The sequence below is a fragment of the Lagopus leucura genome, unplaced genomic scaffold, assembly GCF_019238085.1.
Source record: "Lagopus leucura isolate 7727_CA_CO unplaced genomic scaffold, USGS_WTPT01 Super-Scaffold_100001, whole genome shotgun sequence".
NCBI lineage: Eukaryota > Metazoa > Chordata > Aves > Galliformes > Phasianidae > Lagopus > Lagopus leucura.
Genome location: NW_024962262.1, coordinates 13,803,536 through 13,831,170, shown reverse-complemented (window position 1 = coordinate 13,831,170; position 27,635 = coordinate 13,803,536). Strand labels below are relative to the sequence as shown.

Genomic DNA, 27,635 nt, shown 5'->3' with positions numbered 1-27,635 from the left:
TTCCGCACGAATGTGCGCAAGAACTTCTTTACAGTGAGGTGATGGAGCACTGGAACAGGCTGCCCAGGGAGGTGGTGGAGTCTCCTTCTCTGGAGATGTTCAAGACCTGCCTGGATGCCTACCTGTGCGACCTGCTGTAGGGAACCTGCTTTGGCAGGGGAGTTGGACACAATGATCTCTGGAGGTCCCTTCCAACCCCTACAATTCTGTGATTCTGTGAAGTGCACTGAGCTGGGTACTTCAAACAAGCTGCAAAGTGTTCTTGCTAGATTCACATTTCTGAAGCAATTCATTGCGCTGCCTGATCCCTGCCCCTGAAAAGTTTTTCCTTCTGCAAAGTAGATAAGTAAAAGACAAATATTTCAGTACTTGTTGGGATCCCTCAAGAAATTGGTGCCTCAACATGACTCAGAGCTACATGCTGCTGCTGCATTTTAATGAAGATCTTGATAAAGACATATTTGTGCATTTCAGAAAACTGGGTAAGGGTTCTGAAAGACTTTTTTCACCCTAAGCAGCATGGCACGCTACAGTGCTCAGTGTGATCACAATTCTTCCTCTACAGCATCATGCATGATCCACAGAAGAATAACATGCATTATGCACTGTCACATGCCTGTGCAAATGGTTCTCTGAAAGTGCCTATGCTACTCTGATTATCAAAGCAAGCTCTGCAGTGGAAGCAAAGCAATTGGTGTCTGTCTCCAACTCATTTTCCTTTTTAAGTTGTGTACTGAATGTAGGCTTGACAGGAACAAAGATCTTGACCACTATTTTTACATTTTCTGCTACACTTCCTCTTCTTCAGCATCAGAGGCTGTTGTTACAACATATGAAAGGGTTTCATGTAGAGTGTCAGCTGGCAGCGAGGGGAAAATCTTCTCTTTACCACCCATCAGTACATATTGCTGCGTCGCATGCCATGCTTTGACACACATCAAAAGGCTGTTGAGTGTGGAGTTTCCGTGGTACTTTCCTACTTGTTTACACACTATCATTGGAATCTATCAACAGTCAGTAAGACTCATTGGTTGGTAAGTTTTCCCACACTCTCATTAGCTTCTCTGCTGCTGTTTGCTATTTGTTTTGCTATTCTGAGAGGGCAGTCACTCCTCTTGCCATCGCCTGCAGAGCACTAAAGCCCGAAGTTATTGCCTTACTACCACACCCACCCTCAGAAATGATTGATACGGGCTTGGGCAGCGTGCTTCTGTGCTGCGAGCTGTACATAAAGTGCACTTACTGAGCTATTCTCCAAAAATCATAAATCATTCTCCTACTGTTTGTGTTTGCTTGCTAAGAGAAAAAAAATGCCCTGAGATCAACCTACTACTGTTCAATACCACTGTACCAAGAAAAACATGCCTCAGCAGGTTGCCCAGATTTGCTAGTATTAGGCAATTTTATGCTGAATATATTCTCTTTTTCATGTCTTGTACAGAATGCTAGAAGTTTAGGGAAGACATTAAGTTTTATTTCCCCATTTCAGTTGATTTTTTTCCCTGATGAGTTTTCTCTGATTAAGTAGAATTCACTAGTAAAATGTTTATGCCTTTCTTATTTTTATTATCTACCTGTTAAATATTACAATTCTAAATTTGAAATGCTGCACATGGGAAAATATCAAAGTACTTTGGGATGCGAAGTTCTGTTCAATCGGAAGCGTGCAAAATATTTTCATCCTGCATAATCTGATTCTTAGCACATTAAACAACCAAGTGCAGATTTCAGCTGTACTTGGTGACTAAACTTATACACGTTTGGTGAGGGAAAGAGGACAATAAAAGCTTCAAAGATAAGAAATGAAATCAGTCTATGTGTCAAGGTAGTTGAGCTAGACACAAAACCAGCATGTTTACATGGGATAAATAGCCTTTAAATGTGATGGTGATATGAGATGTCAGTAACAACAATATCCTAAAATTAGTTGTTTCAGAGTTGGAACAGACTTTTTGCAATGTGGTGAACTTCCAAACATACCATGTCGGTTCATACTCTATATGGTCATAAAACCATCAGCAAAACATCCCTGTGGAAGGATCATTATTTTTCACTCAGAGGGTGGTGACACACTGGAACAGGTTGCCCAAGGAGGTTGTGGATGCCCCATCCCTGAAGGCATTCAAGGCCAGGCTGGATGTGGCTCTGGGAAGCTTGGTTGGCAACCCTGCTCACTGTAGGGGGTTGAAACTGGATGATTATTATGGTCCTTTTCAACCCAGGCCATTCTAAGATTCCATGATTAAGGACTGGCTAACACATTTCAACAAATGCTTATTAAAGATGATCCAACACATAAATGCAATATTCATAGTAAGACTGTGGCAGTTTTATTTGGACCAAAACTGACATTTTTATTTGGTATGGAATAAAAGATAAACTTAGTTCTAGTGTACTGTGTTAATGACACAAAAATGAGAGCAGAACCGTTATACATAGCATAGACATACGCAGCAAAATGAATGCCTGAATTTCTATCTTACGGCAAGAAAGCTGGGAAACACCTTTAATAGCTGAGATCCATTAAGTTGATAAGGACCCTGAGAGGTAAAACCATGAGCTTTCTTGGAAGACACAGAACAAAAAGGAGTATTAGAAACTCTAGGCTTTGGAAAATAGGAAGGTCTGTGTAGGACAAGATGTAATACTAAAAGGAGTGGAGCATGACATGCAGTTTGCACGTTCACCTTTGTTAAATGATACTAAAACATACTGAGAGTAAGTTCAACCAGTCAACCAACCAACCAAGCAGGTAACACATGAGAATAAGTTATTTACTTGACGTGACTGAATTGTGTTACAGGTGCACAGAAAATTCCTATGACTCAAAGAAGTAATAACAGGCATCTTTGTTGGTCAAAAAGAAAACCAATGTGTGACATTTTTGTTAAGTTAGAAGGTTTGGACTGTTTGCAAGAGCTGTTTTCAAGTGGTACTAATGCACAAGGATAAACTGTGATATTACAACTATGGTAATGGAAGTGCCCAAGTAAATTCTGTTGATTTACCTTGTGTAGCTGCTCCAGAATATACCCTTATGCATTACTGTTCTGGTTCTGATGTAATTAGAAAATAACTCTAAAAACAAGATAATGTAAGTTATAAAAGGCCCATAACTACCAATAAACAGGAAATTCTAGTTTTTCAAGTCTGAATCCATTTCTAGGAGATGTACACAAATCAAATGCAAGCTCTTCTGCTGGACATAGGGAGAAATAGCTTTAATGTTACAGTAATGTATTGTGTACAAAGATCTGTTGGTGCCCCTTCTAGACTCACAGGAAATGAATGTGTGATTCACATCAGAAAAGAAAGGTAGTTAAGATGAGAGGTAAGTTGTAAGATGTCAGTCTTTGCCTCCTTTTCAAATAAATTAGGTTAAAAAGTTTTAATGGATGAAGTTATTCCTATCAAATTTCACTTACTATAGCATAGGATATTCAGGTTATCTATTTCTACAGTACTGTGTTAAAATTAGTCTCACCAATTATACTGTAATAGAAAAAGACCAGATAAATCTAAGCTGAGAGTTGAACAGCGTATTACTTAAAAAACATATTAAGGAAACCATATATACATATATATGAATGTCCTATGAAAATCAGTAATAGGGTTGCATTTTAAACTTTGCTTTCCCAAACTGACAACACATGGGCAGTTTAACAGTCTTAACAGAAAACACTTTGTTTGCTAACATCTTCATTTTATAGTCAGGTATAAAGATAAATCTAAATTATGTAGGACGGTATTGTAAATAAAAAGCTACCTACTTTCAAACAACAGATGAATGTCTCTGGTTACATCTAGCCAGAACTAATACCTGAAGTATAAGAATAGACAAAGTACTGTAAATTCCATGAATGACAAGCACACAACTAAAATAAGACAAAGAAAAAAAATCTACTGTTCATTATTTTAATAGGAGTCACAGGTGGTCACTTTTGTTAAGAATGATCTTACCCAGCATTGAGCACTTAGTGTTACATGGCTGCTTAGTTAATATCCTCTATGCTCCTAGTTCCTCTGTTATCAGTGATCTATAACCAGTAATTGCTGGCTCTAGATAGTGAGTTGTTCCAGTTCAAAATCCATCTGGATGCAGTACTCTCTTCACCTATTAATTCTTCTTTTTAGCTATGGGGAAACATACATTTGAGCATTTGAAGTTGGACTATCTGAAGGTTTCATCTGAACATACTTGTTCCTACGCCTTTTATAGCTGGAAAGCTTATGTCCACTTTTTACCCACGTGAGGACACCCTGGCAATCTTATGGCTGCAATATTGGTTGCAATATTATTTATATGAATTTCCCATACAACAAAATACTGGCCATCGGAGCTGTAGTATCCCAAGAATGCAAATATGTACTAATACTATTTTTTCTGGAGGAAAAAAATATGTAGGAAAAAAAAAAAAAAAGAAAGTATTTCCAAAGATATTAGAATGAGATAATTTTTTTTTTTTAAATAATAATTAAAAAACAAGAACAAAAGAAATCACCTTGCTTTGGCGCAGGTATTGGGCTACTTTACTGTTTGTAGTATTTGAACAAACAAAAAAAAAACAACCAAACCAACAAACAAATAACAAAAATACCCTATCCTGCCTGGAAAAAAATTACCCATACTGCATTGCATTATAGCTTCATTAGGTTTGTTTTAGATGCTAATCTATGACTCCACTTCTCCAAGACACTTTCTAAGTTCTTCTGCCTTTTTCTCCATCTGCTGAATGTTCCAGTGCCATTGTCTTTTATTTGAATGCAGTTTGTTCAGCTGACAGTGCAAACGTTTCAGAATAGCATCGTATCTTTTATTCTGTACCTAAAAAAAATAGAATAAAATGCACTTCAAAAGTTTTTCAAGTAAAGCATGGCAATATCTTTTTTTCCTAAACAGCTTGTGGCTATGGAGAGAAGAAGGGGAAAAAAAAACCAAAAACAACAGAGTTTATTTATTTACAGAGTTCTGTTCACCTAATTGTATATGTCAATTCTGACATCCAACTGTGTCCATGCTGACTTCACAGGTACTGAAAAAACACAGAAACATTTAAGAAGCCATTGATCTAGTTTACTTTATTTACCTGCTTTGGGAAAATGTCAATCATACCTCTTTCTCCCCTGTAGGAGAAAAACAAAAAAAAAACCAACCTGTTTTCCATCAAAAGCTTAGGTGACTAATTCAATGTTGATACCAATGTTTAACAAAGTAAATTCCATCTGAAAAATCATGAGTGAGTATCTTACAGCTGTGGCAAGGCTTTGTACATGGAGCATTTCATGTTCCAGGGTAAGAAGTCAGAAAGGAAGAAATGTTCATTCTTTGATTAGAGTGTTTGGATATAAGAATACAAATGAAGTAGTCCAGATGGCCTCTGTAGCATCTTCGCTGTTAGCATGCACTTAGAAAAATGTTTGTTTATTGTTTTTCAGAAAGGCAAACCTGTAACAATGCAGTACCAGATCAGTTTTGCCCCCATTGAGAAGTACTGCTGTCACAGACAACCCTTTGGAGATTTGCTTTCTGAAGTGTAAAAGCATGAAACATTCATTGCAATAAAAATGGAAATATACTTAATGAAATTTCTCTTAATGAAAATTTGGCCTCAGCATAATTTGAATAATGTATGAGTGGCAATGCATTCTAGTGCCAGAAAGATAAAACATTATTACATTGTATTAAACGCTCATGATGGCATACAGCTGCAACAGAGCTACAGCACTGAGAGTGACTTCCTGTAAGTCATTAAATTTCTTACAGATCAGGCTGCCCAAAGACCCATCCAGACTGGCCTCAAATGCCTCCAGGGATGGAGTAAGACTTAGATAAGTACTTGAAATCATTGCTGAATTGAGGTACAAGAAGTTCTACAGCAATAACAAATCATTAATCAGATACGAAGATTTCCTTTACCTGGAAGCTTAGAAATATGGCATCTCACATCCTCTCTTTAAACCAATGAGAGGAGGTCAGTTACTGTTAACATAAGCATGGTTAGAAGCTGAAAATCCATACAAGATGTAAAAGTACTATGACAAACTCTGAAGGCGTGAGGTGGGATCAGTTTGCAGACTGACAGCTAGCTTTTGAGGCATATGCCTGATCCACATTCTTGTTTTTTGATCAGCAGAAGTCCAGCCAATATATAGTATAAATCTACAAAGACTGGATTATGCAATTCACCCTACTGTAAACAGCCACATTTGGCCAACTGAAGTGACCTCTGCATCAGTTGGACTGACTACATCTCCATTGATTATAATGGGAACCAGTGTCTTGAGCTGAATCCCATCCTTGTAGCTTAGTGGGACTTCATCCAGTGTCTTCCTTTATTCACATGCTTCCACTGCGTATTCTTTCCTGGGTTGTGCTGAGGACTGCTGGGCATCAATGTTTCTGCTTGTCCATTGTCCCTTTATGTACAAAATGCTGGATTGTTTTACAGAGAACTCTTTAGAAAAATTATACCCTGTACCATTTGATTTTTAATCCTGCTTGCTTCTGAGACACAAAGATTTTATAATCCAAATTGAAAAATATGTTAACCTTCTCTACTTAATTAAATTGGTTTTGATAACAGAGCACAACATTGTTTTTAGGCTGCCTAATTTCACTATGGGTTTAGAGAACTTTATTAAGAAGCTGTTGCCTTGGTAATAAAATATTTTTCAGATGCTGAATAGCAGAGACCAACACCAAAGTAGCTGTGCTTTGCTCTTTAGTATAAAAATTCTGTGCTGCTCTCCATCACTTGAAAAATTATTCTTTTTTCCTCCTGCTTTTTACAGTGGGCACCAGAGGTAACCTCAGTTCAGTTAATCCTTACATTATCATGCTTTGATCATCACATTTTGTGCAATTTATTTGAATTAAAAAGACAAATGAAGTGCAACTTCCAAACTAAAAAACTTTCCAGACATGCAAATTATTTCAGTGTGGAACAAACCATAAAAATTCAATTTAATTACTGAAAAAGAGAAGAGCTAAACTATCTATCAGAATTTTATCTTGGCAGCTAATTAGGAGCTCCTGTGTTATCCCTAATTCAACGTAACTCGAATTAGGGAGATTCACTGGAAAGCCATTTTTTTGGTGCAATTCATTCTGCCATTGATGAGGTATCAGCAGTGGGGGGACAAGTAATGAATAATCAAGTCAGCAGTGAGAATTAAAATATTTCAAAATATACTGCAGAAATAAAACGTACTTTACTATAATTCAGTGGCCTCTTCAGAACACAATTTACAGATTAAGTCTTAGAAGACTTAAGAAAAAATTTTCTTAGCTTTTTCTCATGAGCCCAGTGAAGATCTGGACTTCAGAAAAATTAGCAGTACCATGAATTTAAGACAGTCTAGTTACTGTATATACTTGAATAATGCACGGCCAGCAACCATGCATCAAGTACTTCAAACTTCATCTGTACTATCTACAATCTGTCAGAGAACTGCAATTATGTTTTATTTAAAATGACTCACCTCAATTTCTTTTCTAAGCTTAGCATGAGCTTTTTGAATTTCTTCCAGCAAATCTGTTTTTTTCTTGATGAAATCCTTCACTGATGTAATTTCCTGTTTTATAAGTGCAATTTCTTCCTGCAGATTTAAGTTAAGATAAAGAAATCCCCTCGTTTCAAAGGTTGCACAATATATCTACTCACTGTCTACTTAACAGTCGCATTTAGTTAATAAAAATGGGTTGAAAATCTCTAATATATAATTTCACACTCAAATAATAAGAAATTAGTAATTAAAGATAATTAAAATAGTAATTAAAAATATCATAAAATCATAGAATCACCAAAGTTGGAGAAGACCTCCAAGATCATCCAGTCCAACCATCCATCTACCACCAATATTTCCCCACTAAACCACGTCCCTCAGTATGACATCTAAATGATCCTTGCACACCTCCAGGATCAGTGACTCAACCACCTCCCTGGGCAGCCCATTCCAGCACTTGACTGCTCTTTCAGAGAAGCAATTTTTCCCAATAGCCAACCTGAATCTATGGTTTTATGTACTTTAAAAGATGCACTATTGGTCTGTAGTATGCAAGAAACTACAACACAGAAATCTGAACTCATTTGGATGCTTATAATCTTGTTTTAAATATTTTCGTTTGTTTGTTTTTTTCAAAATCAAGGAATATTTACTGTAATATTTGAGATAGACTTTTTCTTTCTCGTGGGAAAGTGTAAATATAATAATATAATGATAGCATAAATGGTATTTATTTTATTGGAGTTTCAAAAATTCCTTGCATAAAAAATTTTTATCATTTTACTTGAATAATGTAATACTGCATTTTCAACAATGCCACTTGTATCAGAGTTGCAATTTGTGATTTCATTTCATAGAATCATAGAATCACCAAGGTTGGAAAAGACCTAAAAGATCACCCAGTCCAACCGTTCACCTATTCCCAGTAGCTCCCACTAAACCATGTCCCTCAAGACAACATCCAGCCTTTCCTTGAACACCCCCAGGGTCGGTGACTCCACCACCTCCCTGGGCAGTCCATTCCAGTGCCTGACCATCCTTTCTGAAAAGTAATACTTCCTCATGTCCAGCCTGAATCTCCCCTGCCGTAGCTTGAAACCATTTCACCTTCATGCATGTGTTCACTCATATATTAGCAAATTTTTGTGGTGGGAACTGCCAGCTTATTTTTAGTTTTTAATGATTCTTGCAATTACAGTCAAAAAAACTAGAACGCCAAAAACAATTTAATGTTTCTTATCTCCTGCTTTCTATCACCCTCTCATCGAACCTATTTTCTGTTGGCTCAGCTGTGGTTTGATCCCTAGAAAGAACATTACACAGAATCACAGAATCACAGAAACACAAGGTTGGAAACGACCTGCAAGATCATCTAGTCCAACCACCCTCCCATTCCTATCAGTGCCACAAGCTACTAAACCATCTCTCGTAGCTCCTCATCCAGCATTGAATGAATGCAGTGCTGTTACAAGAAAAGTGTAACATCACGGCAGTGTTCCACAGAATTATTAAAAGTATGCATTTAACTTTATCCTACTAACCACAAAATCACTTGGCAATAGTATATTTTAATTAAGAGCTCCCTAATATTTTCATAACTGAGCTCATTCAGCTAAAGAGAATGAACTCCACAATAATATAACAGGGGCTGATGATTTTTTTACTGCAGCTGATAACTTATTTTCTTCAATTAATTTATCATTTTAAATGAATCTTTATTCCCCTAGTCAGTTCATCACAGATATAGAGTTATTAGACCAAATAATTGTATCAGTTAAGCTGCGCCAAAATTGTTGCACAGGAAAAGAAATGAATCAATGAGGAAATACAATACCTGCATTTGCTTTATAGCAGAGCCTTCTGGATTCTGGAGGTCACTCATTAACTCTTCTTTCTTTGTTCTCATCCCTATAACAATAGCTTTCTTTTCAGCAAGCTCAATCACAATGGGCATTTTACTTTCCATCTCCCAAAAGAGACTTTTATGAGCTTTTATTTTTTCCCGATATTTACTATTTCTTGCAGCTGTCATCTCATATTCTTCCTGTATTGTTTCTGTATCAAACCTCAGCTTCATATTTTCAGAATATAGAGCTCTTACTTCAGCTTCTAGACTTTCGCAGTGATACTTCGTCACCACTATGGCATCATCTTGCAGATATATTTCCCTTTCTGTTGTCTTCATTTCTAACATAATAGAATCCATTTTTTTTTCTAGTTCCTGATATCTAACCTGTAAAACATGTCAGCATTCATTTAAGAGTGCTTTTGTTTGAGAGGATGTCATGTATCTTGTTAAACACTGTAATTCAAATTTATCTACCAGAAGATTCTTTTTCACTTCTTTAAATGTGTTTGACTGGAAGATAATCAGGGATACATTTCGTGAAATCATAGAATCATCACCTTAGAGACATAATGGAGGAATGCTATTTTAGATGTATATCCTTAAATAGAGTCTAAAATATGAAATAAGGCATTCCTTGAATCACTTTAAGTTACATAGGATCAAATGCAATCTTAATGCTTTTTAGAGACAGAAATCAGACTAAAACCACACGGTGCTAAAAACACACTTAGACACACACACACAAACACATAGATGGGTACTTGCGATGAGGGAGATTAACTAGCCTGTTCTGCTGAAGACTTTATCCTGCTCTCATCGCTGTAATATCCGAGTGAAGGACTAATGTCAGCTATTTTAAAACCTTTAAGAAATAGGCACCTAGCCCTACAAGGGCTTCTGTGTCTTCTCACGGATGAGAAGTGAACATTTCCAGGAACCAGTACTTCATCATCCCATCATAATATGGGAGGACTCAATCACTGCCACAGAAATGCTTGTCTCTTTTCGTTGTCCAGAGGGAGCCTAGATGACTAATATGGGCTTAAATATGATCTGCAGGTGATGCAAGACGGCTGTGATGAAGCCCACCCTGGGTAACAGCCAACTACTGTGTATTAAGTGAGAGAATTTTGCACCGCGATTGAAGCTGCCTATTATCTTTTCCCTAATGGAAGCATTACGAGTGCTATGGAGTCTCCTATTCAATATTTTGAACCTAATAAGACACTGTCAGCTCTTAAGAAGAAAATGTTTCAGCATAACTTACAGTAAACAGGGTTAAAGTTCTTGCAGGATTGGTATCTCTGCCACCATTTATTGAGTACAGGAAAACAGAAGATTTTAATGGAAAAGATCTTCAGTTCAGGAAATCACCATTTTACATGTCTTATGGGACACATGCATGTAGGAATAGACTGAAAGATGAAAACACACTTCTGCATACAGTTCCTAATTATTTAACCTTGTTGTTCTACTACTAATTATGGCTGCATGGAATTTCCTAAGGTTTGGGGGATTTTTTAAAGGAAAAAAGATGTCAGAGAGGAAGAAATGAGCTAAATTAATTATCTAAGATTCTGGAGTTCTGTCAGTTTTTGAAAACTGAAACAATTATTTAAATTTCTTGATCAAAAATTAATTGTTACAAAATAACCATGGCATATTACAGTACAGTAAGAAAAAACTTCCTGCAAGGCTTGGCTAATTAGCCATTCCTAACCAATTAAAATCACAGAGTTATCATAGAATCATCAAGGTTGGAAAAGACCCCTAAGATCATTTAGTCCAACCATCCACTGCTCCTTATGAGAAATTATCCTTGTGCAGGAACTCAAACATCAATTATTTCAGTTGTACAGCTATTCACAGATGTTATCATACGATCTCCATTTAGTAATCACTCACACTTAAAATTGCCTGAACAGTACTGTGGGTTTCCTCAGACTTAAATGTTCGCCTCTCAACAGACATTTGGTCTCAAAGCACGAGTGACAATTGGAAACTTAAATTCTGTGAAAGATTACAATGGAAATGAGTACTCAGTCTTCAGGAAAGCTACACATGTCCAATATTCTACCAAATAGGTAGATAGATAGATAGATAGATAGATAGATAGATAGATAGGTAAATTTGGTATTTAACAACTCTATAGGACACCTATTACACATGCAAATTAAAAACTGTATGGAAAAAGAAATTCTGCACTACAAGAAAAAAATCTATCCAAAGTGATGCTCTCAAAACCTCCTTTTTTTTCTTTTTTTTTTTTTTTCCTCCCATTCATTTTTCAAGCAATCAGTGGGATAAATGCAATAAGCTCTAAGTTGAAATGGAGTATTTTGTGGGATGGTTACTTCAATGTTTTATCCTCAAAATAGCATTAAATAAATGTTTCTGCTACAACTTGCTTTAAGGAAGCCTTAGCTAAGGAGCAGCCTTAAAATGATACACACACAGTTTTGGCAATGGCTAAACACCACAGAGAAGAACTGAACAGCTTATGCTTAAATGCAAACACCCAGAAAAAAATCAAATATGTTCATGTCTTTTTCATCAGAATGCATCCATATCTAATGAATAAATTAAATGAATTAAGCTACTCTAAAGAAGGTTTATTACCTGTGATTGGAAAAGAATGTTTTTGTTTTTTTCTATCTCTGATGACTGCAAATGCTGCTGCTCAGCAACTTGTTTTACAACTTCAGTTAGTGAAGGATAATTCTCCTCAGCCATTTCAGACAAAATGAATGACCTATAAAAGACGTGAAAGGGCAGTGAGGCCCTGGCACAGCTGCCCAGAGAAGCTGAGAATGCCCCATCACTGAAGACATTCAAGACCAGGTTGGATGGGGCCCTGAGCAGCCTGAGCTGGTGGGTGGCACTGCCCATAGCACAGGGTTGGACCTGGATGGCCCTTAATGTCCCTTCCAACCCAATGATTCTGTGATTTTGTGAACACAGAAGTGAATTGTCTTATCATCATTTTATTTCCTGTTAACATTAGAGAACAATAATAAGGACTTTCCTGTGGGAAATTTTGTTTGGTTGCATACACACAATTTTGTTTTGTTTGTGGACCAGTGGGTGGCTGCTCAAAGCCCGTGAGTAAGAATTAGAACTCTTTCTACAGGCCTATTTTAAAATGAATTATCAGTGCTTTTTTCTCTGTAGGACCTTAGTATTTTAATACAGCAATCCTAAATGGTCTTTAGAGCACACCTTCATAATCAGCCTGAATATTTACATCATTGCCATTACTATATAGCAACTGTGTGTAATTTATTAAATTATTCTTAGCTTAAGACAAAAGAAGACCAAGATGTCAGACTGTAAGTCATAAATCAGTCCCCCCAAGAAACATTCTCGCTGTGCTGCCCACCCTCAGAACATCACAACAGCCACCTCAGCCCTCACTGCCCCTTCCCGCCCAAAGCGCGGCCCACCGTCCTCCAGGGAGCGCCAACCACTCCTTAATGTATAGTCTTGTGTCACATCCACACTGATCCCTCTGAATGCCAGGGGAAATAGCTTTAGCCTTAAATCCAACCATTTTTATCGTTTAATAAGCTCATCTCTGCCCATGATCTGTTTATTTAATCCCTTTTTTGAGGTGGTGGAAGCTGAATGTAACACATCAGCTGGAGACCTTCCACCAATTTGTTGTTTGTATCCTGACATTGTGTGGTTTGTATCTTGGCTGTTTTCTAGCCTTTTCTTTATCCCTTTTCAGCACTATGTACTGAAAGTAACCCTAGTAATTGCAGTGTTTTGTTGGTTTTTTTTTTCGTTTGCTTAGTCTGGTTGAAGGGAAGGAAGTGGTTTTGTTGGTCTGCCTGTCAAGTCATGCTGTTAATTTTTACGCTCTATCCTACTTCATCCATGTCTGACAGTGGGCTGAAAGCCTCAAAGACACCCAGTATCTGCAAACAACATGAAAACAGGTACCTGGATACTTGAAGGAGGACACAGTCACCTCAGTTTTCTTTGGGACAGAAAACTGGGACAGTTGAGCTCTCCTCCCTTTGCTCAGTATGTGCTGGAAGGAAAAAGGGAGGAGAAATGACAGAGGACCCCCAAGGAGTGTTTGGCATCTAGCAGGAAAGGAGGTACAGGAGTCACAGGAGAGCAATTTGTAGGAAATCAGACTTCCCTAATTCCTCTGTTCATGGAAAAAAATATTTTCTTTCTCTTTCTCTTTTTTTTTTTTTTTTCTTTTTTTTCTTTTTTGCTTGCTTCTTCAGTTACCATATACTTATCTGCTATGACTGATTTTAACACAGCTGAGAAAACACATTTATTACCAAATGGCTTGGAACAACCCTGATGCAAATTCCTCTTTCCCCTACTTGCCTTTTGACCACTTCTTTGCCCTGTCCAAACACTCAGACTCTTTTTACTGAGCTCTGCGAAATTTCCCTCTGCTCCAAAGCCAAGCTGCCTTCCATGTTGCAGGCTGTGGTGAGGGTTGGCCTCTCGTAACCCCTGAGTCCTGCTGAATGTGCTTTTTCTTGACTGACTGCCAAATCCTTGGCTGGAACATGCAGCTACATGTGCCTTGCCTTGCATGTACCTTAAAAGAGGAACCTCTGGGTCTGCACAAGTGCTTCCTTAACTTCTTTGTGTCCTTGTTCTGCTCTGGTGTGCAGTGCATCTCTGAATCCAAGGTTGTGCAATGCTAATGAATTAGGTGTGATGACAGAAGTGGGTTTCATGGTGGAGTTAATGCTGCTTCCGGGGTTAGTGCTAGCCAGGCACTGAATCACAGCAGTGCTTTTCAGTGCCGTTTGTTATTTCCTGTGCCCAGTGACAGCAACAGAGCAGAGTCTCATTATGAAGAAGAAATACAGGTTCCCACTCCAATCTTACCTAGAATAGGAATTTCCACTTTGTGCAAATCAGCTGCAGGACTGACTGTGAGATGTAATATATATAAAGCTGGCAATGTGTGCTTACATCAGATGATAACTTTCAAGAGGTTGAAAGAACTTCCTGCCTGTGTAAGTAAATTCCTGTGCTTTAAACTCTCGAGTTTACTGATAAAAACTGTGTATACTTTAGTATTTTCATTCTAAGTGGTGGTTTGTTTCTTCCACCTTTCCTGAATACTTCTAAGTTAAGAGAAGCAGAATATTTTAATCAAAGTTAAGAGCTCTTTATGACTTTTTTCCCTTTTTAGTTCTTTGTTTTTGAAATTTTAGTGCAAGTGTGCTCTTGTACCTGTTCATTTGGATTGCTTTAGTGGTCTGTTTCCTCTGGGTATCTCTTTTTTTCCAGTGTTAAATATTTCTTTCCTTCTCTGAGTTTCTGTAAGATAATGTGACCGTGACCAGTAATATTCACAGATGCAGGAAGTTGCCAGCAATCTTGTCTAGACCAATCTTATGAATTAGACATCTGGGTTTTTTGAAAATTGCTAAAAAGCAAGGCATCTTTCAGGGTTGCCTCTACCACTTGGTTTTATTTAATTTACAGTTTCTTTTCTATATTACCTTTGCCTTTCTCTGTCACTCTCGATCTCCTCTCCTCATCTATCATTTTTTATTATATTTTCTTGAAATCTGTGCCAGAGGATCATTTTACTGTCTAAATTTTTGTGCGGACAGAGATTCAGAGGGTAAGTGAAACAGTTAACAAGTGGCCTTGACTTGAAGTTGGTGCAAGTATTTGTCTTACGTTGTGTACAGAAACGTGCAACTCAGTTTTTGAATGCATTTCATGCAGTTACGTGTAATGTGACTTTCCATGGAACACTGGGAGTGTAGAGCGTGTTGCTTAAAACCTGAATAATCAGGAATGCATTTCTGGTGAGGCCAGTCTCTTTTCAGCGGTACGTGGAGACAGGAGAAGGGGAAACGGACACAAGCTGCAGCATAGGAAGTTTCGAACAAATGTGCACAAGAACTTCTTTACAGTGAGGTGACGGAGCACTGGAACAGGCTGCCCAGGGAGGTCGTGGAGTCTCCTTCTCTGGAGATGTTCAAGACCTGCCTGGATGCCTACTTGTGTGACCTGGTGTAGGGACCCTGCTTTGGCAGGGGTGTTGGACACAATGATCTCTGGAGGTCCCTTCCAACCCCTACAATTCTGTGATTCTGTGATTCTGTAATAAGCCAAAACATTGCTTTGCTTGGCAAGACTGTATTTTGAGTCGGATTTTTTGGAGGGGACTTAGAAAGCAGACATGAACTATATTTCCACTATATGATATATTTCTACTATAACTCTAAGCAAATGTACTTCTGACACTGCTATGAAACAGTAGGCCTCTGCTACAAAACTGGAAGGGTTGGAGGTTGAATCAGCCCCATTGTTTCTGTACATACATCTCAATAACTGCCTCTGCACACTTCTGATAATGCACAGATGGCTTAATAACTATGCAGGCAGTTACCTCTCCTTCAGCAAACACTTTCCTTCCACCCTTTCTTTGGTGGTATTTCTATGGGGAAGTATGAGGACAGCCATGAGCTCTACTTAACTCTCCTCTATTGACATATCTGAAGCAGTATGTGGAACAGTAATCTATTTTTCTACCACACCCTCTGTTGTACTGCCTTTGCTGGGGCAATTAGCTATACCTAGATGAGGACTTGTCATACTCTTATCGACCTCCCACAGAGAGTGCCAAGGTAAGGAAGGAAATCTCCTGATTTCCCAAGTCGCGATCTTTAACATGAGCCTCTTTTGACGCTGTTTCCTGAGCAAGCTGTTTTCTCTAATGTCTGTGATCAGTTCTGTGTAAATAATACCCTGAGCAAAATCAAGAGTCGTAAATTCCTTGCCAGATGCTTTTATCTGCTGTCACATTTTGATACTTTCAGCTCAACAGCTTTGATAGTCTCTAATTAATCTTTGTAAGTGTTCAATTCGCAGAAAGGAAAACACCATTTTCAGTCAGGATTGTTTTTCTTCCAGTCTGGAGGAAAGAACAATGAAGAACACAAAGGATGTTTTCTGTAAAACCCGCTCTGAATAAACAATCCATTAAAACAAGAAGAGTATTTGACCTCTCATTTGAGTGTAGAAACTAGGGTCTACTATCAGACACAAAATGCCAGGAAGGGCACCAAGTGTCTCATGGTGATAGGTCTCAAGTACACACTGACACACTGCATGTTCTGCTTGATAATGAAATACTGTGAAGTCAGCGTGTGTAGTTAGAGGAAAATGAGGAACTGGGGCAGAAGAATGGTCCCAGATATTATCTGATATATATGGCTCTGGTAATAGAGCACTAAGTTTAAAGACTCATAACACTCAAATTCTTTGTTCCTGTAAACTAGTAATTTGTGTTCATGAACAGTTCATTTCTGTGTAGGAATATATAATAAAAATATAGGAATATATAATAAAAAGTAGAAGTATCTCACAATCCACAAGACAAGCTATGTACTACAGGATGATAGCAGCTAGCAGAAACTGAAACACGAGGATTGTTTATTTCTTGCGCTGCTTGGCAAAGTTTCAGTATGCTGTGCTGAGTTCCTGTGTGTCCTGAGAAGAAGAACTATGCCTAACATATAACCCCCAGAACAGAAGTCAGAAATGAGCAAACTGATGCTGTTGGTAATGCGAAAGGGAAGAAGTAAATATCTTATGAGGAGAAAACATGTGGCTGTATTCAGAACCCAACACCAATACTGCCAGTAGGGGTATCAGATACGAGCTCTACCTCAGCAGCAAATGTATGAAGTGCCTCCAAAAAATTGTTCTAGAAACTCCTTGTCTCCCAGCAAGTTTAAATTGTGAAAACCTCCCTCTTTGATACCCCTCACAGAAGGTCTTGGCAGTCAGAGATCAAGAAGATCGGTACGTTAATGTGTGTTAAGTGATTCAATAAATCTAATGTTAAGAACAAACCCTTTTTCATCTCTGATCTCGGATAAAACTTAGCTGAGATAGTAGACAAATTAAAAAGTATGTAAAATAATTTCAATTTCCTGTAGTTTTCATAGAATCACAATATCAGAGAGTGGCTTGAGGTTGGAAGGGACCATAAAGCCCATCGAGTTCCAAGCCCCCTGCAGCAGGCAAGGTTGCCAGCCACCAGCTCAGGCTGCCCAGGGGCCCATCCAACCTGGCATTGAGTGCCCCCAGGGATGGGGCACCCACAGCTTCTCTGGGCAGCCTGCCCCAGGGCCTCACCATCCTGAGTAAATAATTTCCTCCTAACATCCAACCTAAAGCTCCCTTCATTTAGTTTAAAACTGTCCCCCCTTGTCTTATCACTATCTGCTCATGTATTAATTCCATCTCTCTTTGTAAGCTCCCTTTAGGCAATGAGATCTCCCTGGACACTTCTACAGGCTGAAGAAGCCCAGCTCCTTTATCTTTTCCCCATAGGAGAGGTGCTCTAGCCTTCTGATGATCTTCATGGCCTCTTCTGGCCTTGCTCCAACAGCTCCATATTTTTCTTGCGTTGGGAGCCCAGGTCAAACAGACACAGATCAGACACAGAACTCCATGTGGGGCATCACAAGGGTAGAGCAGAGGGGAACAATATTATCCCTTATCCTGCTGGTCACTCCTCTTTTGATGTAGCTCAGGATACATTTAGCCTGGATTTGAGCTGCAAATGCACACTGCTGGCTTACTTCAACTTATTCATCCACCAGAACCCCCAAGTCCTTCTCTGCTGGGATGCTTTCAAGGAGTTCTCTCTGTCTGTACACACATATGGAACTGCTGCAACCCAAATGCAACAACTTGCACTTGACCTTGTTGGATTTCATTAGGTTCAAGTGGGCCTGCTTCTCAAGGTTGTCCAGGTCCCCTTCTGTCATAAACTTACTTTGCTGCCATACTTCTGCATCATCTTTTTATGGAGTAAAGGAAATTCTAAGAAAAGTACTACTGCTCTGTCACGTTATCTACATGTTACCATTAAAAGCATTGCTTGAACAACATAACTGTGTTTAAACTGAAGGTGTCAGTGTCCCCCACTCCCCTTTTTTTTCTTTTTTTTTTTTTTTTTTTGCTACCTGTAGGAATTTTTAAGTAGCCAGGAATATGGTGGAAGCAGTACTGATTGATCTGTTCAGCCTGCCAGCCAACTTACACAGTGACATTCAAGGAGTACTGCGTAACACCCTGGAAACTATTGAGAAGTGCTCTTCCACTCCTGCTCCATTTGTTTATGTCATGTGCTGCCAGATGCCAGAGAGTGAAAGGAAAGGTGAACAAGAATCCTTGTTTCCAGCTCTAAGAGATTTCCAGAGTATGAAGGAAGGACTTAAGGTGGTATGTGCTCAGACTACAGCTGCTGTGTTGTACACCATCAAACAAATACTTGATGAAAAGGACTTAAGCATCATTAAAGTCATTCTCCCCCCCCTAAGGAAAGAATTAATGAAAGTATATATAGACCATCTCTTTACTGCAGTCTACCAGTTTGAATTTGAGGATTTAATTGCGGCATCTGATTGTAATAACCTGCAGACAATTGGACCAAAGAGTGAAAAGCAAACAGTTTCTACACAGGACATGGCACTCATCCGAAATGAGATTCAGATGCACTTGGAAAGCCTGCCAAGCCTGAAAGGGGAGCTCACCATCCTCAAATCTTCCCTAATTCCAGGTAGAGTGCTATCCCAGCTAACAGATTTTATGTAGACTGCTCCTGAATGCATCTCTTCAAGGGTATTGCAAAATGGGTAAGATGTGGAAATACCGAAGCAAATATCTCCGTGTGGTATTGTGATAGCGTATCATGTCTGTAAGAGTGGAAGTGACAGTGCAAATACAGTAAAGGACCTGCAAGTCTTTTCCAGAACATGGTCAGAGGAGAAAGAGGCCTAGGTCTAATGAGAGCACTTTTGCAGACAGTAAAATCCCTTCCCCTCTATCTGGGAATTACACGCTTTGAGAATTACTGTCACGTTCTGGAAAGGCAGGGTAGGACTTTTTCCCCAGTCTGCAGCCTCATGCACACCTGGTTAATCAGACTCATGGCTCAGTGTCCCCGCTATGACATGGCCCAGCTTACTGCATCATGACTCTCAAACAATTATGGAGTCTCTTGGTTCAGAGGAAAGCTAAGAGGTTCCCTACTGCAAAAATTTGGAACTCTGTTTCCCTTAAAAACATGTCTGAAGTGATCCAGGAAATAAAAGGAATGCAGATTACTTAAAACCATCTGCCTTCATTATGTTTCAAGTTCTTTTCTGCGACTTTTACCCAACTGCACAAAAGATATTTCAAAACTTAACTCTGATTATGTCACTAAGTTTGTCAACCATCAAGATAGTAAATACCAGTTCTGGGGCTTTCTTTCAGGATCCAGCTTTGCCATGCAGAACCCTCACCCCAACATGAAACCCAGCAATTCCTTTTGGTGCATGAGATCACAGTACAGACTCTGTACTGTAAAAAACAGAGGACTTTTCCAGTAATGTGAGAAATTCTTGATCCTTCCACTGCACTTCAAAAAGCTGTTTGAGATTCTTGAAGTCTTGAGAACTGGTACTTCATTTGCCACCTTGAAATAATAGAATCGTAGAATGGCCTGAGTTGAAAAGGAACTCAATGATTATCTAGTTTCAACCCCCCTGCTATGTGCAGGGTTGCCAACCACCAGACCAAGCTGCCCAGAGCCACATCCAGCCTGGCCTTGAATGCCTCCAGGGATGGGGCATCTTAAACATTTTAAAATGTTGATTAAAAAATCTATTCTCCTTTCCTGAGTGAGTTGCCTCTTCTCTTGGATTTGCACAACACCTCTGTCAGGAGCCAGGCAACATCTGCCAGGCCTCCATCTCCTCAAACCTCTCAGAGAATTATGATTATGAGCAAGAGGGAGAATTTAAATAGCAGAGTTGAATAAGAGGTAAAGCAGCACTGAACTTCTTTGTCTGATTCAGTTCTCTTCAGTATAAAGACATGTAATATTTGGACTAGTCTTGTGTTGAAAGCAAGTGCTTGTTGTCTTTCTCTCTTTGTCAGATGACATCTTCCTACATGGATTCACCACAAGGACAGGTGGGATCTCCTACATACCAACTCTAAGCTCCTGCAATCTTTTCAGCAGTTCTAAGCGGAGGGATCCACAAGCTGTTGTTAAAGAAAACCTCCGCAGGCTTGCTAATGCTGCGGGATTTAATCCAGAGAACTTTCACAGAGTCAAGGTATATTATCAAACAACGGGTTTATGTAAAATAATCAAATCTTCCTTCATATACCACTGGCTAAAAGGTATTACTTTTATCTTTCTAAGCAAGGACCTGCAAAAAGCAGAGCAATTAAAACATTTATCCTGGCACTTTAAATGAGGAAATTGCCATCCAGACTGTCAGCCGTTGGTACAATATGGAGCAGCAGCATTGTTTCTTCCAAGTATATTCTAACTTTTGATTTACCACAGAGTAGAATAATCAGATAAACAATCAATGCAGGTTTTCTTAAAAAACAAACAAACAAACAATACCACTTCTTTAGTGTCTCTCTACTGTTACATCTGCATGGCATTTGAACAAGAGAGTGCCTGATTTCCATGCATAGCAATTGGTGCAGAAGAGATTTTTCTAAGCAAGAAAAATCCCAACCAAAACCACAACCAACTTGCATTAATCAGAATGTTTTTTACTGTCTCACCACTGTACACATTGTGCTTTTATTTTGACAGACTGATCATGCTAACGCTGTGTGTGTTATGGGAAAGACAGAGCCTAACAGCTATGATGGAATAGTTACAAATCAGAAAGGTGTTACAATAGCAGCTCCAGGGGCTGATTGCATACCATTGCTGTTTGCTGATCCTGTCAGAAAAGTCTGTGGTGCTGCTCATTCTGGTAAGGACTTTAAAACACAGAGATCAAAATAACTAGAAGACTAGAAGAATAACTAGAAGAATAGCTTGTTTACTAAGCTATGAAATTTGTTGATTTCATAGCTGTAATAATAATTATGTGTACTTTTTGGATGTGAAAACTAAATAATTATTTTCTGTGCACCATCAAACTTCTTGTGGAAAGAACATTTATAAATCCAGTGCCCACAAAAATCATTTTGGATCGGATGAAAAGTTTGGTTGGCCTAGACAATGAGTGTAAAACCAAAGCAGGGATGGGTATGACAGTATGCAGATATGTCTGACTTTAGTATACGTCCCAAATGTTAGGCTAGATCATGTATACTGTGATAAGATTTTCCTGTTGGAGCTTTTTTATTTCATAAAAACATTGTATTTATCAGGGATAATGCAGAACTAAGAGCTTATTCACAGCTTTGATGCTAGTACTCACCTTTATATGGTGGGAAGCTTCACCCCTACATGGAACTTGTGAGTAACCGTCTACTTCATACAGTTGTTCATGCCTTCAAAAAAATTATCCAAAATAAAGACAGATCTGTGACTCATTCTAAGAGGATGAAGACTTTGACATTCCTTCAATAAAGTTGTTGTTCTCCAGCATAGTGAGTTTGGGTCAGGGAAATGAATAGGAGTGCGAAGTCTATCATGACTGTCTGGGAGAAAGGGGAAAGCTGTGGTTTATAATGAGGAGAAGGGATGGGGAGAATTTTATCCGCTCTTGAAAGTTTTAAGAATTTGAAGTTATTAACTGTTAAGTATTCAACACTAAAAACTGTAAAATATGGTTGATCTGCAGTTGTTCCTTTCTTTGCTGCCTCTTCATTTTTCTAGTCCTGCCTTTTCTGACCTACCACGTGGTTCCCTGAACACATACTAGTGCCTTCTCCAACAATATCTCCCATCTGCAGTCTGAACTCCCACAGTCTGTCTCCCCAGTTTTGGCCCTCATTCCCATATCACAGTCTTCACAGTCTTAAAATTTTCCTTTCCTAAATCCTTTCCTTCCTGTCCAGTCCCACCTCAGTTGATGTCTAACTTGAACACATGTTGCTACAAATACAAACACAGACAATCAGATATAGGGTCATTTCAGTCTTTGGATGTAGAAAACAGGAAATGTTATTAGGATAACCTGGCCTTCAGAGTGAGACACTGCAATGCAAAGACTTCCTAGGACTCAAATTGAGATAGAAAGACTCAAAGATGTGTTTCCTTCAAACTATTCTGAATAATGTCAGAGTGTGAAGTCTGAGGCTGTAGGCCTGAGCCTTCTTTTTTTTTTTTTTTTTTTTTTTTTCTCTCAAATAACAGTAAAAATATTTTCAACATATTACAAAAATACACTTCTGATTGTAGCATGTTTCTGTCATGATATATCCCCACTTATAAAATCACAGAAACACCAAGGTTGGACAAGACCTACAAGATTATCCAATCCAACCATCCGCCCATCACCAATAGTTCTCACTAAGCCATGTCCCTCAACACAACATCCAAATGTTCCTTGAACACCTCCAGGGTCGGTGACTCCACCACCTCCCTGGGCAGCCCATTCAGTGCTTGACCACTCTTTCAGAGAAGTAGTATTTCCTAACGTCCAACCTAAATCTCCCCTGGCACAGCTTGAAGCCATTCCCTCTGGTCCTATCACCGGTTACGTGAGAGAAGAAGCCGACCCCCAGCTCAGTGCAACCTCCCTTCAGGCAGTTACAGAGAGCAATGAGGTCTCCCTTGAGCCTCCTCTTCTCCAGACTGAACAATCCCAGCTTCTTCAGCTGCTTTAAATGTTGCGGGATCAGAGGAGTTGTAAAATAGGTTCCAGTTGCCGAAACTAGGACACTTGGAGGAAGGAATTCTGGAATCCTAATGCAAACATTTATCTCCACTTTAAATCTCCATAAAATGATGACGTAATCATCATGTCACATCATCATACAAAACATGACAGTTGTTTATTTTTTAAACACTACTTTTGCTGAATCTTAATTAATAACATACTTTTACTTAATATAAAGTTGAAGAGAAAATTTAGATTTTTTTTTCACCCTCTCATTTCTTACAGGATGGAAAGGCACACTGTTAGGAGTTTCCATGGCCACAGTAAATGCTATGGTATCTGAATACAGATGTAATGTGAAAGATATCCTTGTGGTCCTGGGTCCATCTGTAGGACCTTGCTGCTATAAACTTCCTCGTGAATCAGCTGAAGAGTTTCACAGAATTGATCCAAAGTGTGTGCGACAGTTTGACTCTGCAGCTCCATACATTGATATTAGAAGAGCAACACGGTAAGTCTGCGGAGTGCATTTCCTTGGCAAATAGCTTTTTTATTTTGGCTATTTTTGTGCTGAGTAAACTAGATATGAAAGCAAAAGAACTCATAGTGCTAATTCCACATTAGTTATCAAAATAGCATTGCCCAGCAGTATTATGATGAGGGTCCTCTCCATCCTAAAGTGCTTTCTAGTACTTTGTAAGTCAACAAATGATACCTTTTGAATGAAAGGTATCTACTCACCTTTGCTGGGATTCAACTATTATTCTGCTGTCATACTTTTAGTTTTTGGATTTTATATATATATATATATTAGAAACATTTAATTTGAAATATATGTATATATATTTATTTCAAATTAAGTGTTTCTAATGGCTGCAGAAAAGATTGCATATGGTGGTCCAGACCACAATATGAGCACAATTAGTTCAGTTGATGCTTGAGCTTCTTTCTGAATAGTGTGAATTACAGAATCATAGAATGGCCTGGGTTGAAAAGAACCACAATGATCATCTACTTTCAACCCCCTGCTGTGTGCAGGGTCGCCAACCAGCAGACCAGGCTGCCCAGAGCCACATCCAGCCTGGCCTTCAATGCCCCCAGGGAATGGGCATCCACAACCTCCTTGGGCAACCTGTTCCAGTGTGTCACCACCATCCGAGAGAAAAACTTCCTCCTAATATCTAACCTAAACCTCCCCTGTCTCAGTTTAAAACTGTTCCCATTAAATGTGTATATGTAAAAAAAAAAGTTTTGTTTTCTGTTTGTCTTCTTTGAAGGATTCTTCTGGAGAGTGGTGGCATTCTTCCTGAGAACATCCAAGATGATTCTGTCACAGACCAGAACCAAAACATCACTTTCTGTACTGCATGCCACCCTGATAAATTTTATTCTCACTTTCGTGATGGCACTAACTTTGGTACACAGATTGGTTTCATATCAATCAAAGACTGACAGAGTACTCCATAATATGAAGTATTATTTAGACAATAATCTGGTTGCCTCGTGCTCTCCTCACAGAATTTCTTCCTTCTTTGTTTCACGAACTTGCAATGGGAAGTACAAAGGACTTGAGATTCGCCTGCTTCTTCCCTTCCCTGCCATTCTGAGGAAAGAAGAGCTGCCTTGTGTAAGGAGCCAATAATTCAGAAGGAAACAAGGACAATCCACAACAGTAATGAAGCACTTCTGTAATGCCAGGTGCATGTTCCCAGCCAGATGCAAGCCTCTATTATCTTGCCCTCTTGACCAAATATTTCCCATAAACTTCACTATCTTAAGGTAGTAAAAACACACACAAAAAAGCCACTAAAGTCTTAATTAGCTCCTGGATTAGTCTTCTGAATTAATTTAAGGTTGACATTACTAATGAAGAAAAGGAAACCTGTATTAACTCTTTGGGTTACACCCCACTGTAGTAATTTCAGCAAAAGATTCACAATATGAAATTATGTGCCTGGGATTGTTTCTGTTTGGATTAGTTTAAGGAAGTGCTCCAAGGTACTTAAAGAAAATAATGTGAAGGTAGGACAGAAGCAAGATCCCTTGGGAAAGATACTGCAAACATATTAATGTTTCATTTATTGTGTTCCAAATGAATAACAATTTCGTGTTATTCATTTGAACACTCCTTAATTGTAAAAAAAATACAACTAAGACTCAATATAAGCTAGATAAGATAGCATGTGTGTTCATGTTTCCTGAGGATTTTTTCTTTAAATCAGTCGTGCTTTGCTAACGTTCACTTAGATAGTTCTGTAGTGCCAAGTTATTTAATAAATATAAAAAAAATGAGAGAGAATATAGCCTCAGTTAATTTTCCAGCAGTTGGCATGCTTATGTTCCTAATAAATTCAAAGTGTGCAACTGTTTTCTTATGGCCATAGAAAATTTGCCTCCAGATGTTGCAACAGATGTCGAAAGACCAGGTTGCATTGGGGGCTTTGAACAACCTGGTGTAGTGGGAGGTGTCCCTGCTTATGGCAGTCGGGTTGCAACTGGATGGGCTTTAAGATCCATTCCAACCCAAACCATTCTCTAATACTATGCTTCTGCGTGATAGTTTTTGACATGTGAACAGTGAAACTTCCCACTCTCTTCAAGTTCGGTTGTGTTTTGTCCACTAGAGGTCAGTGCTCGCTCACTTTGCTCTTCCGTCCTTGGCTGCTGTGTATATTTGGGTTTTCAAACAGAATTTTGTAAAGCACTGTAGAGCACTTTTGCCCGTGTCATCATCTGCCATGTTATTCCGATATAGTTGCTTGAAGAGAGATCTGTTTTTCATTTTGTTGGGCTCTGATTCAGAACTGTTGAATCCTTGTTTTAGTTTCCTTGTCCTCTGCAAGAACAGATATTTTCAAAGCTTTTATTTTGCTTTTGAATGGCACTTGTCAGAGAAAGACTTGGTACTGAGTATGTTGCCTTCCGACTATAACTAAATACTAAAAATATTTCCTCCAATTCTCCTACTTTATTAGAAATATTATCCGCCTTCTGCTGTAGTACCACAGTTCTTCAGAATTAAGGTCCAGTTACCTCTTAAAAACCTCACCATGATTTTCATCATTCTTGGTTTCTGTAAATGCACTGTGGTGATGTTCACAGCTGGGGTCAGACTGGATGTTCAAGATCCAGGAGGAACAACGCTCTGCAAGCTTAAAGCTACCAAGCATGTTACTGCATGACTGCTAATCATATGTGGCATGTGTATGTATTGTGTGTATGTATATATGTGTATTATCAACTTATTCCAAGTATAGAATGATATAAGTACGCTTAAAGACTTGTCTTGATGTGCTGGGTTAAAGCAACCTGCTTTCACCTTTCAGTTCTGCCCCTGTGCCCCAGTATCTCAGTGTGAACCATTTTACGGGCACTGATTGATGTAGCAGGGGAATGATGCAGGCAACTTCCCTTCTGCTGTTTCAAGCACGGAGGCAGCAGCACCATGCTGCCTTCATTCAATCCCTGCACCTACAGCTCTGACAGAGCTTGTCAGCTTCCTTCTCCTAATCTTCTTCCTGGGTGGGTTGAGAGCATGCAATCCAAAGCAGCGGAGTTACTCAGCTTACAAGGCACTGCTCAGCTGCTGAAGCACATTACAGATACCCACGTGCCTGCTGTTAGCCCAGCTCACCTCCAAGATGGTTTTTACAATAATGCATTTTGCTTTGTAGTGAGTAAAAAGACCTTGAGGCCGTGCTGGTTACCACAGTTCAAATGCTCAGTAAGTAACAGTAACTTGATAGTGATGGTAAACCCTGGCTTGTTGCTACTTGCTTAAGAACAACAGCAAAGACTTTTTCTGTTTAGAAAAATACCATTTACAGGTCACGGTAGGACTGTACAAGCTGGGCAGGGTGTGGGAATGAGAAGAAACACCACAGGCTTTACCTTTTAGAAGGCAAATTTATTGCACAGTCTTTGATCATTAGTTCTTTTGCACTAAATTAACCTACACTATAAACCTGTCAAGACAGGAAGCGGGCTTTTGTATATAGATCACTGAGGTGGAGAACTTCAATAAATAAATAATAATAATAATACTGAGTTTCCAAACAGGTTGAGTTGTATATTATGCAGAGTCACTGCCAAAAATAACGCATTTATTTCTGATTAAAAAATAATAATAATGAAGCTTAAAGCGAGGTCATGATAAAAAGCAGAAAACATTATTTTGCATCTGTATGGAAGGATTTTTATTTATTCGTTTTTATTACTGCTGCTCACTTAAAGGTCCCAAGCAGATTGTACCTGATTCACTGCCGCTGGGGAAGCTCCTAAAAAACTTCATGAACTGTTCGTCTGTGCCTTCCTATTGACCTGCTCTCATTCATTAACCTCACCCATGAATAAATTAGCTGCCTCTGCCCCATTATTAAGTTATTAAAGAGCATTATTAATTATGATTGTGGTTTGCCCTGAGGAGAGCGCAAATACAGGATCACACTGAATATTGGTTTGGGTAAATATTACTGTGCAGTTAACATTTTTTGCTCATGTCAGTGCTGAACATGGGTCTCTTTAATTGCATTCATATATCAAAATGGAGTGTATGATATATGTTTGAGAAAGGCTTTATTTTTTATTTCTGTAAAATGGTGATGCAGCGCCACTGCAGTTCTGGTGTCTCTTTCCCAACCGTAACGTGGTTTCTAAAGCTATCTTTTTTTTGCCTCCCTTCTTCTTTTCCTCAT

The 27,635-nt window shown here is 38.8% G+C and overlaps 2 protein-coding genes across 3 annotated transcripts; one reads left to right on the top strand and one right to left on the bottom strand.

Annotated features, from left to right (window-relative positions):
- Nucleotides 1-4,672: 4,672 nt before the first annotated feature.
- Nucleotides 4,673-12,335, bottom strand: CCDC122 (coiled-coil domain containing 122). The gene is given in 5 exon segments (XM_042868592.1): nt 4,673-4,825; nt 7,483-7,599; nt 9,341-9,739; nt 11,975-12,254; nt 12,256-12,335. Coding segments are annotated over 5 exon segments (1,029 nt in total).
- A 1,783-nt stretch (nt 12,336-14,118) lies between these two features.
- Nucleotides 14,119-27,424, top strand: LACC1 (laccase domain containing 1). Of its 2 annotated transcripts, XM_042868464.1 has the most exons (6): nt 14,119-14,352; nt 18,343-18,932; nt 20,297-20,478; nt 20,976-21,141; nt 23,227-23,452; nt 24,219-27,422. In XM_042868464.1, the coding sequence occupies exons 2-6, from the start codon at nt 18,365-18,367 to the stop codon at nt 24,391-24,393; spliced, it is 1,317 nt and encodes a 438-aa protein (XP_042724398.1). In that variant the 5' UTR covers nt 14,119-14,352; nt 18,343-18,364; the 3' UTR covers nt 24,394-27,422. The 2 variants fall into 2 exon arrangements, with proteins under 2 accessions (XP_042724398.1, XP_042724399.1); XM_042868465.1 differs by lacking the exon at nt 18,343-18,932 and having other exon boundaries at nt 14,331-14,352; nt 24,219-27,424.
- The last annotated feature ends 211 nt before the right edge of the window (nt 27,425-27,635 follow it).